This window comes from Scyliorhinus canicula, chromosome 12 (assembly GCF_902713615.1).
Source record: "Scyliorhinus canicula chromosome 12, sScyCan1.1, whole genome shotgun sequence".
NCBI lineage: Eukaryota > Metazoa > Chordata > Chondrichthyes > Carcharhiniformes > Scyliorhinidae > Scyliorhinus > Scyliorhinus canicula.
The window spans coordinates 147,702,588-147,723,087 of NC_052157.1; the positions used below are offsets into that span (position 1 = coordinate 147,702,588).

Consider the following 20,500-nt stretch of genomic DNA (forward strand, 5'->3'; position numbering starts at 1 on the left):
GCATTTGTCCTCTATCCCGAAAAATTTGCTCATCCGAGCCACCGTCATATGGGCCTGGTGAACGACCTTAAATTGGATCAGCCCGAGCCTAGCACATGTCGCGGTTGAGTTTAACCTACTCAGGGCCTCTGCCCACAGCCCATCCTCCATTTCCCCGCCTATCTCCTCCTCCCATTTAAGTTTCAGTTCCTCTGTCTGGGACCCTTCCTCCCTCATGAGCACCTTATAAATACCCGAGACTCTGCCCTCCCCTTCTTCCCTCCTAGAGACTATTCTGTCGAGGATCCCCATTGGCGGGAGGCGCGGGAAAGATGGGACCTGTCTACGAACAAAGTCCCGCAACTGTAAGTATCTAAAATAATTTCCCCTTAACAACCCAAATTTCTCCTCCAAGCTCCTCAAACTCGCGAAGCTCCCTTCCAGGAACATATCACCCACCCTTCCCGCCCCTGCTCGCCTCCATACTCTGAACCCCCCATCCATACTGCCGGGGGCAAACCGATGGTTGTCGCAGATTGGCGCCCAGACAGACGCCCCCATCTCCCCCACATGCCTCCTCCACTGGCCCCATATCCGCAGGGTCGCCACCACTACCGGGCTGGTGGTGTACTTGGCCGGCGGCAGCGGTAGAGGAGCCGTGACCAGGGCTTCCAAACTGGAGCCCCTGCACGAAGCCGCCTCCACCCGCTCCCAAATAGACCCCGTACCCACCATCCACTTCCTTATCATAGCGATGTTGGCCGCCCAGTAATAATTGACCAGACTCGGCAAAGCCAGCCCTCCCTCGCTGCGGTTCCTCTCCAACATCGCCTTCTTCACCCGCGGAGACTTTCCCGCCCAGACAAAGCTCATGATCAGCCCGTTAACTCTTTTAAAGAAGGACTGTGGGATAAAGATCGGGAGACACTGAAAAATAAACAAAAATCGAGGGAGGATTGTCATCTTTACAGTTTGCACCCTCCCTGCCAGCGACAGCGGGAGTGCATCCCATCTCCGAAACTCTCCCTTCATTTGCTCCACCACCCTGGCCAAATTTAACTTATGCAGCCTGCCCCAGTCTCGTGCCACCTGGATTCCCAAATACCGGAAATTTTCCTCAACTAGCCTAAACGGTAGCCCTCTCAATCTGTTCTCCTGGCCCCTTGCCTGGACCACAAACATTTCACTCTTGACCGTATTTAATTTGTATCCTGAGAACTGGCCGAACTCCCTCAGCATTCCCAGTATAGTTCCCATCCCGGCCACTGGGTCCGACACGTGCAGGAGCAGGTCGTCTGCATAAAGAGAAACCCTGTGTTCAACCCCGCCCCTCACCATCCCCTTCCAACCCTCTGCAGCTCTCAGCGCAATCGCCAGCGGCTCTATGGCCAGCGCAAACAGCAGCGGGGAGAGCGGGCAGCCCTGCCTGGTCCCTCGATACAACCTAAAGTACTCCGACACTTCTCTGTTGGTCCTGACGCTGGCCCTCGGGGCCTGATATAATAATTTGATCCAATCCCTCCCCGAACCCAAACCGTCCGAGCACCTCCCATAGATAGTCCCACTCCACCCGGTCAAAGGCCTTCTTGGCGTCCATTGCCACCACTACCTCCACCTCTCTACCCGCCAGGGGCATCATTATCACATTGAGCAATCTCCTCAGATTGGCCGCCAGCTGCCTACCTTTCACGAACCCCGTTTGATCCTCCCCAATCACCTCCGGTACACAGTCCTCCATTCTACCCGCCAGTACCTTTGCCAGGAGCTTGGCGTCTACATTAATCAGGGAGATTGGCCTGTAGGACCCGCACACCTCCGGGTCTTTACCCCGCTTCAATATCAGAGATATGGTGGCTTGTGACATTGTCGGCGGCTGGGTCCCTCTGTCCCTTGCCTCATTGAAAACCCTCGCCAAGACCGGGCCCACCCCCGCCAACTGTTGGGAATGTTAACCCGTCCAGAAACCTTTTCATCCCCTCCGGTTCTTCCGGCGGCTCCGAAGTATACAGCTTACGATAGAAGTCCCGGAATACCCTATTCAATTCTGCCGGATCCTCCACTTTGCGCCCCCCCCCTCGTCCCTCACTCTACCTATTTCCCTGGCTGCCTCCCTCCTCCTGAGTTGCTGCGCTAACAGTCTGCTGGCCTTTTCCCCATACTCGTATACCACTCCCCTCGCCTTCCTAAGCTGTTCCACGGCCCTGCTCGTGGATAGTGCCCCCAGTTCCGCCTGTAGTCTCTACCTCTCCCTGAGTAAAACCTCCCCCGGGGACTCCGCGTGCTCTTCATCTATCCGACCCATTTCCCTGACCAATCTATCCATCTCTGCCCGGTCTGCCTTGGCTCTGTGGGCCCCAATTGAAATCAGCTCCCCCCGCACTACTGCCTTTAGCGCCTCCCACACGGTCACCGCTGAGACCTCCCCAGTGTCATTCACCTGCAGGTAATTTTTTATACATTTCCGAAGCCTCTCGCAGATCCCCTCCTCCGACAGCAGTCCCACATCTAGCCTCCATTGCGGGCGTTGATAGCTCGCTCCCCCGAATTTCAGGTCCACCCAATGCGGGGCATGGTCTGAAATGGTAATTGCTGAGTATTCCGTGTTCTTTACCTCCCCCACACAGTCCCTGCTTAGTACAAAGAAATCTATCCTGGAATATACTTTGTGGACGTGCGAGTAAAACGAGTAGCCCCTTCCTGTTGGCTGTCCCTCTCTCCAGGGGTCCACTGCCCCCATCTGCTCCATAAACTCTTTCAGCTCCCTTGCCATTGCTGAGAGTCTACCCGTTCTGGGACACGACCGATCCAAAGTCGGCTCAAGGACCATGTTAAAGTCCCCTCCCATTATTAGCCTGCGAGAATCCAAGTCCGGGATCTTCCCCAGCACTCTTTTAATGAAGTCCACGTCATCCCAGTTCGGGGCATATATATTCACCAGCACCACTCTTCTCCCCTCCAGTCTACCCCGTACCATCAGGTATCTGCCCCCCCTGTCTGCGGATATGCCCTCTGCCTCAAATTGCACGCGCTTGTTGATCATGATTGCCACCCCTCTGGACTTCAAGTCCAAGTCCGAGTGGAAGACCTGGCTAATCCAGCCCTTCCTTAGCCTGGTCTGGTCTGACACTTTCAGATGTGTCTCCTGCAACATAATTACGTTCGCCCTCAGAGCCTGCAAGTGCGCGAACACCCGCGCCCTCTTAACCGGCCCATTCAGTCCCTTTTAACGTTCCAGGTGATCAGCCTGGTCGGGGGGCACATTTCCCCCCCCCCCCCCCCCCCCCACCCCGCCAGTCAGCCATAGCCTTTCTCGGGCCGGCCCCTGACCCGTGCGACGCGCCATTCCTGGCCCGCCCTTTGGCTGCCTCCACCCTCGACCTCCCTTCAAGTCCCTCTCCCGTCAGCAGAACAACCCCCCCCCTCCCCTAACCCCATCCCCCGATACCCCCACCCCTGCCATCTACTGGCTGTAACTTCCCCCCCCATCTGACTTCCTTGACTAGCCAATCTGCTAGCCCGGTGACTCAACTCTCCGGCGCCTTCCTGTCCCATTCCCCTTGTTTCCCCGTCCTCCTCCCCACCCACTGGGGCAAGCCGGCTCCAGTGGCTTCCGCGAGCTGCACAAAAAGCACAAACCAGCCCAAAAATCCACAAAAAAAAGAGAAAAAGCACATAAATGTCCATGAACAAAGGAAAGAGTCTCAAATGTTCCGCTTGGCCCCCTTGGCCCAGCAAACCGTTGAGCAGCAGTCCAGGCACATTCGGCGTTCCTTCCCACAGAAGTCCTCGGGCCCTAACTCGCGTCCTTGGGGCCTCCTTTCGGGACCAGCCCCAGGTCCCTCACAAAATCCATCGCTTCTTCGGGCTCGGAAAAGTAGTGGTGTTGACCCTGGTGCGTGACCCATAGCCGAGCTGGGAACAGCAGACCAAACTTCACGTGCTTCTTGAACAGCACCTCCTTGACATTCTTAAAGGCTGCTCGCCGCCGAGCCACCTCCTGGCTTAGGTCCTGATAAATGCGGAGAACACTGTTGTTCCACGTGCTGCTCCTGGCGCACTTTGCCCACTGCAGCACCCGCTCCTTGTCCACGAACCTGTGGAACCTAATCACCATCGGGTGGGGGGGTCCGCCCGGCCGCTCCTGCCTTGCCTGCACTCTGTGTGCCCCCTCCAGCTCCAGCGGTCGCGGAAAGGCTTCAGCTCCCATCAGCTGCTTCAGCAGGTCTGCTACAAACGCTGCAGCATCAGCTCCCTCCGCCCCCTCCGGGAGGCCGACCATCCTCAGATTATTCCTGCGGACTCTATTCTCCAGCTCCTCCACTCTGTCCAGCAGTCTTCTCTGCCGCTCTTTCAGGCCGTCCACTTCTAGCGCTGCAACCGTTTGCGCATCCGCCTGCTCCTCCACCGCCTCTCCCAGCTCCTTAACTTTAACATCCTGGGCGTCCAGCCTCTGGTTCAGCTGATCCACCGCTTTCTGGATTGGGTCCAAGCTGTCCCGCTTCAGCGCTTCAAAACTGGACTTCATTACCTGGAGCATGTTATCCAGCGCCAGCTGGATTGCTGAGTCCGGGGTCCGTGTGTCCGCCATCTTAGGTCCCAGGTAATTTTCTTCAGGTCCTTGTCTCTGTCCCTTTTTCTCCTTCTTCTGCCTTCTGGAATCCCGCTGTTCCATGTGCCGCAGCCCGCTCCTCAGCGCCTTCGCTGCCGCTTTCCTTCGCCCAGCTCCTGGAATTTTACCTCCTGGGCATCTGAAGTGGGTCCAAGCTGTCCCTCCTCAGCAACTCCAAACTTTTTTTTTCCTTTGTCCTGGAGGAAGGAAGGTCCGTGGGTCCGCCATCTTACCCTTCAGGCCAGCTTCCTCCTTGCCTCCGTCTCTCTCTCTCTCTTTCTTCCTCATCTGCTGGCCTCCCACACTTCCATCTGCTGCAGCCCGCTCTCCTCTTCTGTTCCCGGCAGCCTTTTTGCCGCCCCCCTGGTCCCGTTATCGCGGGGAATCAGCTGTTCAGCCCCGCCGGAGTGAGAGCCCACCGAATGTGCGGCTCACTCGGACATCGCCGCCACCGGAAGTCCCAACCCCCACCTTTCTGCCTTGCATCTTCTCTCCCCTCCTCGCAAACCTATCTCTTTCACTATGACTTTAGTCATTGCTGCTATTTCTGCCCCTTCTGCAGCTCACCTTCCATTTCGCCTTAGCGAAGTGCTTTAGTGGACTGAAGGGACCTGGCAATGCAATTGGATGTTGTCCTGAGTCCTTGGCAATGTGTTATTGCTGTCGTTGCAAACCATAGTGTTGCAGTTACTAACTGGCGCCTCCAAATTTTAAGTGGAATGGGATCAAATTTATGTTCATAACAGAGCAGACGTTGTTTGGGAAGGGTTAATTTTTACGAGTACCGAATGCCCTTGGTGGGAAGCCTTGTCTGCTGCAAGTGTGCATCAGGAATTTAGGCATGCCACGCCCAGGGGTTTGCAACCAGATTTGGGAAACCATGCCCAGTGCATAGCCAGGCAGAATGCAGACGCGTAACGTCACCCTCTGTGTCCAGTTGGACAGGCCAGACAGTCGTCTCCATAGCAGAGACAGGTGGCAGTCCCGTCCCCCTTCTGTTCCGCCCCCTGCGCAGATTAGTGGCCGTGAGGGTTGAACCTTCCACCTACTGATTTGTGCTGTTGGCTGTCTTTTACAGAGTTGACGTATGAACTCGCATCAAAGTCGTCAAAAAACGGCCAATCAGGTAAGAGACGCACATCCAGATAACCTATTAAGTTGCCGACTATTTTGGGGGTGATTTGTTGTGGGGACCTTGCAACATAAAGTTCGAAGTAACATCTGAGTCATCAGCATAAGGAAATAATCAGTACCTGTGTAAACGACTGCGTCAGTACGTGAGCCTCCTCGCAACAGGTTGTCGCCTGACAGATCCTCTTGGACACCATCAATATTAATTAGTTTAAATTTAACTAACCTTAAATTAGTTCATTTAGTTAAAAACTAAAGTTAAAAAACCTTTAGTTTAGTTCATTTGGTAATTATGAGCAAGGCTCCTCAAGTACTCGATAGCATCCATGTTTTCAAATTTAAGAACAGTTTCATGTATTCTTTTATCTGCATCTCTATACTTTTTTAGTTTTTGTGGCGGTTCATGGCCGGCTAGTAACCTTTCATAATATGCATCTCTACCTTTCTGTACTTTACGCAGGCCATCAATTAGTTTCCATATGGTGGGATGATGCATGCCAAGTTCATATTTCAATCGACGGTGGGCTGCCTCCGCATTATTGTTTGTGCGGTCTTCCCCGTTTAATGTTCTCTGATAAAGGTTCCAAATCTCAGGGCGAAATAAAGGTGTTCGTCTACCATTTCCTCGTCTGTTCAGACGACCAACATATGTATCTTCAAACCAGTTGAGTAAATCTTGAAGTTCTTGCGGCGGTTGGGTCGCTAAAGCATCCAGATGTTCATCGATTTTGTTCAAAGGTACAAAGGCAATGGCAATAATCATTTTAGCTTTTAACGCGAAATCTGGATCAGTGTTATACAAACTACGGAACCCCATACTAGCTAGATGTTTTTGCATATTTTGAGCTAAATGAAAAAAAAACATCCTTTTATTTGAACATCAGGGAATATGTCTTTCATAGCACTGTGCGCAGCTTGTTCATAATCACAGACGATTGAACTGGGTTTCAAGTTGGGTTCGATTTCTTTCAATAATGCGAACATTCTCGCATATGTGGTGCGTTGCTTGTTGGGCAAAAGAGCATAAACCGTAGGAGTAACTCCTCCGTGTTTTTTTACCATAATTACATATATCTGAGAAAAGAGGCTGGGAGCAATACTGAATGTGCCATCTGCAAACCACATATCAGATGTCAATAAGTGTTGTAGCCAGCTCTGTCTTCCGAAGATTAATATCCGGTCGTGACCTGGTCCGCTATCACAAAGTAAAACATTTTCTTCCACTCCTGGTTGAGGGACACATATCCTGTAGCATTCTGGCACAATCAATTGTTGTAAATTGTTGTTCAATACATAATTACGCTTTCTGCTTATCATTCTCCTCAAAGCAGATATATTAGGAATGGCTGGTAGACTAGCTTGGGATATGTCTGTCAAACATTCATTAACAACTACAGTCGGTGCCTCAAGGGTTTCACGAGTGCAACCTCTACTTGTGCAGCAGAAGCATCATGCGAATGGCTGTTCAGCTGCCTCACCACGTTTGCAGCTTTAGTATGGAGACGTGCTTTGCACCGGTTTGTTTGCTCACAACGCCAAAATTTCACTTCGCTGTCACCTTTGCTTGTTTTGTCAAAGACGTAAAGGAATCCGTTATGAACAAATTTTTCTTTACCACGTTTCGTTGATACTGCCTCAGCCATCATATGGGTATGCGAATTGGTTTAGTTAAAAAATATATAAAAAGATGGTGATAGAACGCACCAGCACCCAACTCAATGCACCTGCACCAGCAGCCAACTCACCTGAGGCTAATTCACAAATAAAGAAATGTTATTTTGGCGCCAAAACGGCCGGCGCCAAAACGGCTGGTGCCAAAACGTACCTAACCCGCGCCGTAGGCAACAGTGCTAACCACTGTGCCACCGTGCTGCCGTAATGTATCTCTTGTTAACCTACAGGGAACCAAAGCAGTTTTGCGGGGGATGGGAACCACCATGACTAACCATTAATAAGAATGCCTTATTAACGGTGACTGAATATGGCAAATTTCATTTATCATCTTGTGGGTCCAGAATTTGTACCAATGATGTTGGGATCACATCCAATGATTCTGCCCATTATTCCAGATGTAATAATGTCCAGTGATGCTGTTGTGTCCTGGAATCAATACCAAATCTGAGGAAAGGAAGTTCTGGTTTTTTTTTAATTGGGTGGAATTTTAACAGATATTCTGGGGATGTGTGTCAAATTCTGCTGTGGTGTGTAAACCAATGTCCTTGTCCATGACCTCTGGTGTGAGATGCGTTGCCAGTGACTTTCGTGCTAATATCGAATCCTTTTAATAATGTCCCTTATATCACTGAGAAAGTTATCCAGAAGTTCTAAATAGCCGACTTTCCTTCCACAATGCAGGAAGCAGTGGTTTAATGGTGGATATTTGCCAGCACCCACCTCTCTTAATTGGGCCATCTTTCACATTTTCATTTTACCCACTTATAGAAGTCACTTGACTTGGAGCAAGCCCGTTCCTCCTCTTGCTTTGGTTCATGCAGCTCTCAAAGGATTTCAGAACAATCCTGTAAGCTCCAGGAAGTAGTCTTGGCTGCCCTGACTGTGATACCCAGGCTTACAGATGATCATAGCCAGAGAAAGGAAGTGCTGCTTGTTCTTTATTGTATCGGCTCAGTTAAGTTCTCATACCAAATTTAACAAAGACAACAATGTAAATTTGCCACCAAAGTCTGACTCTTAGAGGTTATTTACAGCACAGAAACAGTCTATTTAGCCCAATAGATCTCTGCCATTGTTTAGAACATAGAACAGTAGCTCCAGCTTTCCTTCTCTAACCCCATCAGCACGCCCTTCTATTCCTTTCTTCCTCATGTTCTTACTTAACTTCCAGTTAAATGTATCTACGTTGTTCGCTACAAAGCATTTCAGCGATAATCGTCAGCATGTTGTGGTCCGATGTAGGTTGATGCAGTCATTTCTCCCATCAAATCAAATGTTCAAATTTCAGCCTTGGCCATCCGAGAATGTAGGAAATGGACTGGATGGATGGTTGGGCAATTGCATCCAAAGTCATTGCTCTACCAGTTACCGCCAGAGCGGAGGGCCAGAGCGCGACACTGGCCGCCAGAGCGGAGGGCCGGAGCGCGACACTGGCCGCCAGAGCGGAGGGCCGGAGCGCGACACTGGCCGCCAGAGCGGAGGGCCGGAGCGCGACACTGGCCGCCAGAGCGGAGGGCCGGAGCGCGACACTGGCCGCCAGAGCGGAGGGCCGGAGCGCGACACTGGCCGGCAAGCAGAGCGTCGGAGCACCGCATTGGCCGCCAGAGTGGACCACTGGAGCGCGACACTGGCCGCCAGAGCGGAGGGCCGGAGCGCGACACTGGCCGCCAGAGCGGAGGGCCGGAGCGCGACACTGGCCGCCAGAGCGGAGGGCCGGAGCGCGACACTGGCCGCCAGAGCGGAGGGCCGGAGCGCGACAATGGCCGCCAGAGCGGAGGGCCGGAGCGCGACACTGGCCGCCAGAGCGGAGCGCCGGAGCACCGCACACTGGCCGCCAGAGCGGAGGGCCGGAGCACCGCACACTGGCCGCCAAGCAGAGCGCCGGAGCACCGCACACTGGCCGCCAGAGCGGAGGGCCGGAGCACCGCACACTGGCCGCCAGAGCGGAGGGCCGGTGCGCGACACTGGCCGCCAGAGCGGAGGGCCGGAGTACCGCACACTGGCCGCCAGAGCTTGGGGCTGAGACAGCTGAAGGCATGGCCACCAGTGACCGAGTGATTAAAATTGGGAATCCTCCAAGAGATCTGGACTAGGGGAGTACAGATATTTCACAGAGGGTTGTAGTAGGAGATTACAGAACTCTGTAAGGATTTGAAAACACGGATGAGCATTGTGAAATCGAGGCATTGCTTAAGAAGCCAATGTTTCACACCAACTATAACATCCCTGGCAGTGCAGCACTCCCACACTACTGCGCTGGAGTGCGCGCCTGAGCTCTTGATCCCAAAACCCTCTGACTTTGAGCCGTGAGGGCTACCCACTGAGCCATACCAGGGAGGCTAAATCCTGGATGAAGTTAACAGACATTTTCTTGGGATAAACCTCAGTATGGATCTACTCTGCTGCTGCTCTCACAAGTAAAATAAAAAAAACATGAACATTTGTATTCAGATGGATAATTATGGAAGATATTCCTTTCTCCTTCTACGATTTCACAGAATTTGTAGCGGTCAGCATAACGGGCTGGACAGATTACGCTGGTTTCGCTAAAATTCTTTTTGCACTTAATGCAATCTAAAACTTATGAAACACAAAACAGAAAGGCTGAGTTTAAGATTTATGTTGTGTACTGAGCCATTTTTAATCATGCTTATTTCTTATTTATTTCTGTGAGCACTCCAGGGAAGTCGGGCTTTTTTCATTATTGCTAAGTATGTGAGGTTATTAAAATTCAAACTAAGACAGTCTGAGGTAATCTTGCCCTTTCCAAATTTGGGTTTTGACGCAAACCCAATGTCAGAATTTGTAAGATCTCAAGAAATGGGATCTGGATCAGTCATCTGGCCTTTTGGGCCAGCTCCATTATTCAACAAGACCTTGACTGATTTTTGACTTCGACTCCAATGTCCTGCACTATTCCCATATCCCTTTATCTCTTTAAATAAAAATTAATTTGTAGAATGTGAACTACACTGACTAGGTCAGCATTTATTGCCCATCCCTAGTTGCCCTCGAAAGGGTGGCGGTGAGCTGTCGCCTTGAACCACTGCCATTCATGAGGTGTAGGTACACCCACCATGCTGTTAGGAAGGGAGTTACAGGATATTACAGGGCAGCACGGTAGCATTGTGGATAGCACAGTGGCTTCACAGCTCCAGGGTCCCAGGTTCGATTCCGGCTTGGGTCACTGTCTGTGCGGAGTCTGCACATCCTCCCCGTGTGTGCGTGGGTTTCCTCCGGGTGCTCCGGTTTCCTCCCACAGTCCAAAGATGTGCAGGTTAGGTGGATTGGCCATGATAAATTGCCCTTAGTGTCCAAAATTGCCCTTAGTGTTGGGTGGGGTTACTGGGTTATTGGGATAGGGTGGAGGTGTTGACCTTGGGTAGGGTGCTCTTTCCAAGAGCCGGTGCAGACTCGATGGGCCGAATGGTCTCCTTCTGCACTGTAAATTCTATGATAAACAGAATGGCGATATATTTCCAAGTGTGTGATTTGGAAGCGAACTTCCAGGAGGTGGGGTTCACAGATGTTTGCTGCCCTTGTCCTTCTAGATGGACCTGTCACCCCTTTCTTAAATATAAGACCTACATTTATATATAACCTATCACCCCTGTCTTAAATATATGTAAATGTCGCCACAGTCCCGGATGACCATAGGCAGCTCTCTTTTGAGGGGGAAGATCTGACTGATGGTGGTATAACCTGAGGGTCTCCACACCTCAAGTGAGGGGCAAAGTTGAGGTCATGGATAACCTCAGCTGGTACGGGAATTGAACCCACGCTGCTGGCGTCGCTCCGCATCACGGACCAGCCGCCCAGTCAACTGAGCTAACTGACCGCCTTGTATTAAATATACGACTGAACATCCACAACTCACTGGGATTGAGTATTCCACAAACCCGCTTTGTGGAGAAATTACTCCTCATCCCAATCCTCAGCAGCCGGCCCTGTATCCTAAAGCCATGGGAATTCCGGCCCTGTATCCTATAGCCATGGGAATTCCGGCCCTATATTCTAGAGCCATGGGAATTTCGGCCCTGCATTCTCACGCCATGGGAATTCCATAGTTACCTCTGACTGGCATCACTCGCAACCCCGTCCCCCCTACCCCGGCAATGCCAGAGCAAAAGTATCGCTAGAAGCGCCGCACAATTTCTCACTTACAAATGGACTGTAGTGACAGAGCTCATGTCCAATTCTCTACTCTCGCTCGAATCAAATTGGCCGTTCTTGTTTGCCTGTTAACTGGAGTGGGAAACGTACCCCTCACCAGCTACTGCAAAAGCTGACCCTCCACCCCCTCAACGAAACACCATTCGGCGGCAGCACGGTGGCGCGGTGGTTAGCGCCGTTCGATCCTGGCCCCAGGTCATTGTCCGTGTGGAGTTTGCACAATCTCCCCGTGACTGCGTGGGTCTCACCCCCACAACCCAAAGATGTGCAAGGTAGGCGGATTGGCCACGCTAAATTACCCCTTGGAAAGATTTTAAAGAAAAGAAATGAAACTCCATTCAATCCTGCAGATAAAACCAATTGAATAAATGAACCTTCAATCCCCATGTATTTCTAAGATGTTTTACTATGTATAACCCCCCCCCCAATCAAATAATACCTGCTTAGAATATTTAGGTTGAGAAAGGAGGCCTTACTATTGCACCCTTTGTATACAGGAGAGAAGCAAGGCTTGCATTCGTAGAATCCTTTTCACAACCACCAAACGTCTCAAAGTACTTCAAAGCCAATGGAATTATTTTGGAATGTGGCCAGTTTTGAAACATGGCAGCTAACCCACCCGGCAAGCTCTCACAAACAGCCATGTGATAATGGCCAGGTGCTTGTGTTTGTGACGTTGTCTGGGGGACAGAGGTGGATCAGGACTCGGAAATAACTCCCCTGCTCTTCTTCAAAACAGCTGGCCGACAGGGCTTTAATTTTCAGCTCTCATCCAAATGGTGCCACCTCCCAAAGTGCAACATTCCCCATTAGGCCTGGATTTTTCAGTTGAACCTAGAATCTTGTGACTCAGATGCAAGGGGACTACCAATTGACCCATGGCGGACACACACACGCACGCACGCACTAATGAATACAGCCAAATTCTCACCAGAATCGAACAACAGTGTGAAATGTCCATCTGAACGATGATACAAATACTGATATTGTTCATGTTATAGCGTCCTGAGACAGCGGGCAGATTGTCATAAAAGCAGCTCATGCAGTAAGCTTGGAATCATTTGTAGACATGTAGCTCAGTTGTGTGGGCAGCTGGTTCGTGGTGCGGAGCGACGCCAACAGCGCGGATTCAATTCCCGTACCGGCTGAGGTTATCCATGAAAGCCCCCCCCCCCCCCCCCCCCCCCCCCCCCCCCCCCGCCTTCTCAACCTTGCCCCTCGCCTAAGGTGCAGTGATCCTCAGGTTAGATCACCACCAGTCAGCTCTCCCCCTCAAAAAGAAGAATAAGATGACATTGAGGTTCTAAAGAATATAACTTAAAATAAATTGAGCATTGCATGTCGGTGATACCAATCTTGGGTTTAAATGTCCCGACGTTCCAGGCGGGATGAGTGGACTGTGGGAGGCACAAGGTGCCATGGTTGTTATGATCTGGGAAAGGTTGAATTATAGTGGGAGATGCATTTTCATTTAAACAAAGGAAGGTTGTCTGGGTGACGTGTATTGAATAAGAGGGACACAATTCATCATAGTATCAATAAAGGGAAGTCTTTGTGAGTAACTTGACTTACTCTCATTAAATGGTGTTATATTTAGGATTTAACCACAAACAACAAACAGCAGAAATCTTCCCCCACAATTCCTTCAGGCAGGAGATCTTGTGGCGCAGTGGGTTAGCATCGCTGCCTCTGAGCCAGGAGCTCCAGGTTCAAGTCCCACCCCAGGACCTGATGGCCACGGAAGTTGTGTTCACAACTCGCTTGGATTGAGTGAGTCATAGAATTTATAGTGCTGAAGGAGGCCATTCGGCCCATCAAGTCTGCACTGACCCTTGGAAAGAGCACTTTACTTAAGCCTACAGCTCCACCCTATCCCCTACATCTCCACCCTAACCTGTCAACCTGCAAATCCTTCCAAACATGCCAATGGCAGGCGGTAAGAGTGGGAGAGACTCTGGGTCAACCACGCTTCGTGTGGAGATGTGCCCCTCAACCTATAAGCCCCTGGCGACAGACTAGCGACCTGTTCCAGGAATTACTAACCAAAGTCTGCCTTTGTGTGTGGGAAGAGAATTGGAATGGAATCCCTCTCAGCAGTTAATAAACATCGGCCTGGCTTATTGGTAGCATGGTAACTCTTGCCTCATGGTGAGACGGTTATAGAATAATAGAATGGTTACAGCAAATGAGGCAATTGAGCCCGTGGTGTCTGTGCTGACTCGCGTCAAGACCAGTCCCCCCCCCACCACCCACCACCCTTTCCCCGTAGCTCTGCAATTATTTTCTCTTCAGATAATTATACAATTCACTTTTTTTTAATATAAATTGAGTGCCCAATTATTTTTTTTCCTGGTTAAGAGCCAATTTAGCGTGGCCAATCCACCTAACCTGCACATCTTTTTGGGTTTTGGTGGTGAGACCCACGCAGACATGGAGAGAATGTGCAAATACCACATGGATGGTGACCCACGGCTGGGATTCGAACCCGGGTCCTCAGCGCCGTAGTCCCAGTGCTAACCACTGTGCCACCGTGCGGCCCACCCAATTCCCTTTTGAAAACCATGGGTGAATCTGCCTCCGCCATTCTCTCGGGCAGCGCATTCCAGATCTGAATTGCTCACTGCGTTAAAGGTTTTCCTCCATGCAGTCCTTTGTGCTTTTATCAAGCACCTTAAATCAGTGTCCTCTGATTCTCCACCCCTCTGACATGGTGACAATTTCCCCTCGCCAGCTCTGACCAGGCCCCTCCTGGTTTGTAATCCCTTTGTCAAATCTCCTAATCTTCTCTTCTCCAAAACAGCCCCAGTTTCTCCAATCTACTATTATGATGCCAGTCCAGACACCAACAGTCGCTAGGATACCGGACAGACACCCTAATAATCCCCCCCCCTCTCGCCAGAGACCCCCCTCTCGCCAGAGACCCCCCTCTCGCCAGAGACCCCCCTTATTCTTGCGGCCAGAGACCCCCCTCTCGCCAGAGACCCCCTCTCGCCAGAGACCCCCCTCTCGCCAGAGACCCCCCTCTCGCCAGAGACCCCCTCTCGCCAGAGACCCCCCTCTCGCCAGAGACCCCCCTCTCGCCAGAGACCCCCCTCTCGCCAGAGACCCCCCTCTCGCCAGAGACCCCCCTCTCGCCAGAGACCCCCCTCTCGCCAGAGACCCCCCTCTCGCCAGAGACCCCCCTCTCGCCAGAGACCCCCTCTCGCCAGAGACCCCCCTCTCGCCAGAGACCCCCCTCTCGCCAGAGACCCCCCTCTCGCCAGAGACCCCCCTCTCGCCAGAGACCCCCCTCTCGCCAGAGACCCCCCTCTCGCCAGAGACCCCCCTCTCGCCAGAGACCCCCCTCTCGCCAGAGACCCCCCTCTCGCCAGAGACCCCCCTCTCGCCAGAGACCCCCCTCTCGCCAGAGACCCCCCTCTCGCCAGAGACCCCCCTCTCGCCAGAGACCCCCCTCTCGCCAGAGACCCCCCTCTCGCCAGAGACCCCCCTCTCGCCAGAGACCCCCCTCTCGCCAGAGACCCCCCTCTCGCCAGAGACCCCCCTCTCGCCAGAGACCCCCTCTCGCCAGAGACCCCCCTCTCGCCAGAGACCCCCCTCTCGCCAGAGACCCCCCTCTCGCCAGAGACCCCCCTCTCGCCAGAGACCCCCCTCTCGCCAGAGACCCCCCTCTCGCCAGAGACCCCCCTCTCGCCAGAGACCCCCCTCTCGCCAGAGACCCCCCTCTCGCCAGAGACCCCCCTCTCGCCAGAGACCCCCCTCTCGCCAGAGACCCCCCTCTCGCCAGAGACCCCCCTCTCGCCAGAGACCCCCCTCTCGCCAGAGACCCCCCTCTCGCCAGAGACCCCCCTCTCGCCAGAGACCCCCCTCTCGCCAGAGACCCCCCTCTCGCCAGAGACCCCCCTCTCGCCAGAGACCCCCCTCTCGCCAGAGACCCCCCTCTCGCCAGAGACCCCCCTCTCGCCAGAGACCCCCCTCTCGCCAGAGACCCCCTCTCGCCAGAGACCCCCCTCTCGCCAGAGACCCCCCTCTCGCCAGAGACCCCCCTCTCGCCAGAGACCCCCCTCTCGCCAGAGACCCCCCTCTCGCCAGAGACCCCCCTCTCGCCAGAGACCCCCCCTCTCGCCAGAGACCCCCCTCTCGCCAGAGACCCCCCTCTCGCCAGAGACCCCCCTCTCGCCAGAGACCCCCCTCTCGCCAGAGACCCCCCTCTCGCCAGAGACCCCCCTCTCGCCAGAGACCCCCCTCTCGCCAGAGACCCCCCTCTCGCCAGAGACCCCCCTCTCGCCAGAGACCCCCCTCTCGCCAGAGACCCCCCTCTCGCCAGAGACCCCCCTCTCGCCAGAGACCCCCCTCTCGCCAGAGACCCCCCTCTCGCCAGAGACCCCCCTCTCGCCAGAGACCCCCCCTCTCGCCAGAGACCCCCCTCTCGCCAGAGACCCCCCTCTCGCCAGAGACCCCCCTCTCGCCAGAGACCCCCCTCTCGCCAGAGACCCCCCTCTCGCCAGAGACCCCCCTCTCGCCAGAGACCCCCCTCTCGCCAGAGACCCCCCTCTCGCCAGAGACCCCCCTCTCGCCAGAGACCCCCCTCTCGCCAGAGACCCCCCTCTCGCCAGAGACCCCCCTCTCGCCAGAGACCCCCCTCTCGCCAGAGACCCCCTCTCGCCAGAGACCCCCCTCTCGCCAGAGACCCCCCTCTCGCCAGAGACCCCCCTCTCGCCAGAGACCCCCCTCTCGCCAGAGACCCCCCTCTCGCCAGAGACCCCCCTCTCGCCAGAGACCCCCCTCTCGCCAGAGACCCCCCTCTCGCCAGAGACCCCCCTCTCGCCAGAGACCCCCCTCTCGCCAGAGACCCCCCTCTCGCCAGAGACCCCCCTCTCGCCAGAGACCCCCCTCTCGCCAGAGACCCCCCTCTCGCCAGAGACCCCCCTCTCGCCAGAGACCCCCTCTCGCCAGAGACCCCCCTCTCGCCAGAGACCCCCCTCTCGCCAGAGACCCCCCTCTCGCCAGAGACCCCCCTCTCGCCAGAGACCCCCCTCTCGCCAGAGACCCCCCTCTCGCCAGAGACCCCCCTCTCGCCAGAGACCCCCCTCTCGCCAGAGACCCCCCTCTTCGCCAGAGACCCCCCTCTCGCCAGAGACCCCCCTCTCGCCAGAGACCCCCCTCTCGCCAGAGACCCCCCTCTCGCCAGAGACCCCCCTCTCGCCAGAGACCCCCCTCTCGCCAGAGACCCCCCTCTCGCCAGAGACCCCCCTCTCGCCAGAGACCCCCCCTCTCGCCAGAGACCCCCCTCTCGCCAGAGACCCCCCTCTCGCCAGAGACCCCCCTCTCGCCAGAGACCCCCCTCTCGCCAGAGACCCCCCTCTCGCCAGAGACCCCCCCTCTCGCCAGAGACCCCCCTCTCGCCAGAGACCCCCCTCTCGCCAGAGACCCCCCCTCTCGCCAGAGACCCCCCCTCTCGCCAGAGACCCCCCCTCTCGCCAGAGACCCCCCTCTCGCCAGAGACCCCCCTCTCGCCAGAGACCCCCCTCTCGCCAGAGACCCCCCTCTCGCCAGAGACCCCCCTCTCGCCAGAGACCCCCCTCTCGCCAGAGACCCCCCTCTCGCCAGAGACCCCCCTCTCGCCAGAGACCCCCCTCTCGCCAGAGACCCCCCTCGCGCCAGAGACCCCCCTCGCGCCAGAGACCCCCCTCGCGCCAGAGACCCCCCCTCTCGCCAGAGACCCCCCTCGCGCCAGAGACCCCCCTCGCGCCAGAGACCCCCCTCGCGCCAGAGACCCCCCCTCTCGCCAGAGACCCCCAGACTCTGCGGCTGGAGCGCTACCCAAGTGCCACACAAACAAAGCTGTGATGCAGTCCCTTTAAGAGGGTAATTTCACTGTTGTAGCCCCTATGGATGCTCAAGGTGGAGGGCACAGAGCAGAAGAGTTAACTACCAGAATTCATGAGGTTAACAGTAATTTCTTCAGTGGTGGTTTGGTTATCACTGCACAGCAGGACACCGAAATACCAATTAAAAGCAAAAACAAATAAAGGAAAATAATGGGGATGCTGGTAATCTGAAATACAAACGGAAAATGCTTTGACAGGGCGCCGTATGGGAGGCTGTTCAATAAGTTGAAGAGCCCATGGTGTTAAGGGTAAGATCCTGGCATGGATAGAGGATTAGCTGATTGGCAGAAGGTAGAGATTTGGGGATAAAGGGGTCTTTTTCAGGATGGCAGCCGGTGACTGGTGGTGTGCCTCAGGGGTCTGTGCTGGGACCTCACAGCTATTCACAGCTATTCACGATATACATTAATGAGCTGGAAGAGGGAACTGAAGGCACTGTTGCTAAGATGGTACAAAGATATGCAGAGGGACAGGTGGTATTGAGGAAGCAAGGGGGCTGCTAAAGGACTTGGACAGGCTAGGAGAGTGGGCAAAGAAGTGGCAAATGGAGTTTAATATGGAAAAGTGTGAGATTATGCACTTTTGTAGGGAGAATAGAGGCATAGGCTATTTTCTAAATGGGAAAAGGCTTAGGAAATCGGAAGCACAAAGGGACTTGGGAGTCCGAGTTCATGATTCTCTTAAGGTTACCGTGCAGGTTCTGTCGGCAGTTAGGAAGGCAAATGCATTGTTAGCATTCACTTTGATTGGCTAAAATACAAGACAGGGATGTACTTCTGAGGCTGTATATGTCTCTGGCCAGACCACATTTGGAGTATTGTGAGCAGTTTTTGGCCCCGTACCCAAGGAGGTTCACAAGAATGATCCCAGGAATGAAGAGCTTGTCATATGAGGAGCAGTTGAGGACTCTGGGTCTGTACCCGTTGGAGTTTAGAAGGAGGAGGGGGGAATCTTATTGAAACTTGCAGTATATGGAGAGACGTGGATAGAGTGTTCGTGGAGAGGGTGTTTCCACTAATAGGGAGAAACTGGAACCCGAGGGCACAGCCTCAGACTGAAGGGCCGATCCTTTAAAACAGAGATGAGAAGGAATTTCGTCAGCCAGAGGGTGGTGAATCTGTGGAACTCATTGCCGCAGAAGGCTGTGGGGGCCAATTCACTGAGTGTCTTTAAGACAGAGATAGATATGTTCTTAAATAATAAGGGGATCAGGGGTTATGGGGAGAAGGCAGGAGAATGGCGATGAGGAACATATCAGCCATGATTAAATGGCGAAGCAGACTCAATGGGCTGAGTGGCCTAATTCTGCTCCTAAGTCTTATGGTAAATTCAGCAGGCCTGGCAACATCTGTGGAGAGAAACATGTTTGTTTCGTGTCTGTTTGACTCTTCTATTGAAATCCCAGCCTCTGTTACATTAAATGTGTAGAGCAGTGTGTAAGTACAACCCTGAGGCTTGTTGTAAGCAGCTTTTTTTGGCACTATGTTTTACAAAAACTCCATTCCTTCTCAGTAACTCACAGCTAAAGAAGTTCCAATTGCTACCAGTCCACCACACCCCATCCATCCTCTCAAAAATGTGGAGCGTCAGGCCAATTATCTGGCTGTCTTCCACTGTTACAAGAGGTCTCGCTGACCTTCAGACGGATACGCTGAGTTTCCATTATCTGATCTGACTGTTGAGTCCCAGTGGCGGGGATCATTTTCACACTTTAGCAAGGATCTAAGGAGCGGATTTTAAACATGCTGTCTTATGATTGCACCCTTTGGCAGTGTGCTTGTTTTTTTTTAAAAAAACATTGAAGATTTTTCGACAGTAAAAAATGTAAATCTTCAAAGTAAAATTACACAGGAATTATCTTGCAGTTATAATCGGATAATCAACCAGTGTAAGTTGATGTGTTTTATTCCATGTGTTAGGATCAGCACGATGATGCATGACTTCAACTTATCTAACGCGAAAATGCCAAAAGTCTGGTCTCATTTAATACGCTGGATAGATTTCTGCCACTCACTATTGGGATAATACCTTATTCAGAATGGCATGTTACATTGAGTATTTAGCTGCTTAACTAATTTGTCCATGGCAGCCTTGGGCAAGAGATGAACTAAATTTATTTCAAATTGTGGAACTCTTCCTACAGTCTCTGGGTTTTCAAAAACTTGGCAAAGCCTAATCCCGCCTTTCATTTTCTTTACTAATCATTTTCTCCTACGTTGAATTTAGGCATGGGGATATGCTCAACATTTGACAACCTGAAGCAAACTGGAAGAATAGGAGGAAGTGCAGGGAAATGGGGCTGTCATAATCAGTGCCACTTGAAGAACAAATAGCAGCACAGGCCCAGTGTGCTGAATGGTTAGACCACGCAAGTTCCCTCTTAATGAACATTTTGTAGTCCCAGCATCAAGAGGCACTTGTGATGATGCATCTGCCCATTACAACTGGTGGGAGTGACCACAAGCCTTGTGGAGACAACACCCCATCTTCAAATTGAGCATAGCCTCCATCATGTTGCATGGACTATCGCCGTGCTAAATGGGATAGACTTTGAACAGATCTAGCAACTCAAGACTGGGCAACCATGAGGCAGTTTGGGCCCTCAGTGGCAGGATTGTTGTCAACCACAATCTGTAACCTCATGGCCTGGCGTATCCTCCAAGTAATCTTTGCCGCCAAGCCAGGGGGTCAACTCTAGTTCAATGAAGAGTGCAGGAGGGCATGCCAGAAGCAGTACCAGGTACCTAGAAATGAGGTGTCAACCTGGTGAAGCTATAACATCGGACTACTTGTGTGCCAAACAGCCAAAGCAGCAAGTGATAGACAGAGCTAAGCGATTCTACAACCGACTTCTGAGCTCTGCAGTCCTGCCATATCCAGCCGTAAATGGTGGTGGACAATTAAACAACTCACTGGAGGAGGAGGTTCCATGAATATCCCCATCCTCAATGATGGAGGAGCCCAGCATATCAGTGCAAAAAACAAGACTGAAGCATTGGCAACAATCTTCAGCCAGGAGTGCCGAGTGGATGATCCATCACTGCCT

The 20,500-nt window shown here is 53.2% G+C and overlaps 1 protein-coding gene across 4 annotated transcripts in view; it reads left to right on the forward strand.

Moving 5' to 3' along the window:
• si:dkey-54n8.4 (coiled-coil domain-containing protein 92) overlaps positions 1–20,500 on the forward strand; it is a 76,843-nt gene that overhangs the window by 43,474 nt on the left and 12,869 nt on the right. For 3 of the 4 annotated variants that reach the window (XM_038814828.1, XM_038814827.1, XM_038814829.1), the window contains exon 3: positions 5,667–5,714. The exons of the other annotated variant lie outside the window; for it this stretch is intronic. In XM_038814828.1, coding sequence (XP_038670756.1) covers positions 5,667–5,714 — 48 coding nt within the window. The remainder of the gene's footprint in view (positions 1–5,666; positions 5,715–20,500) is intronic. 4 annotated transcript variants of the gene reach the window in all.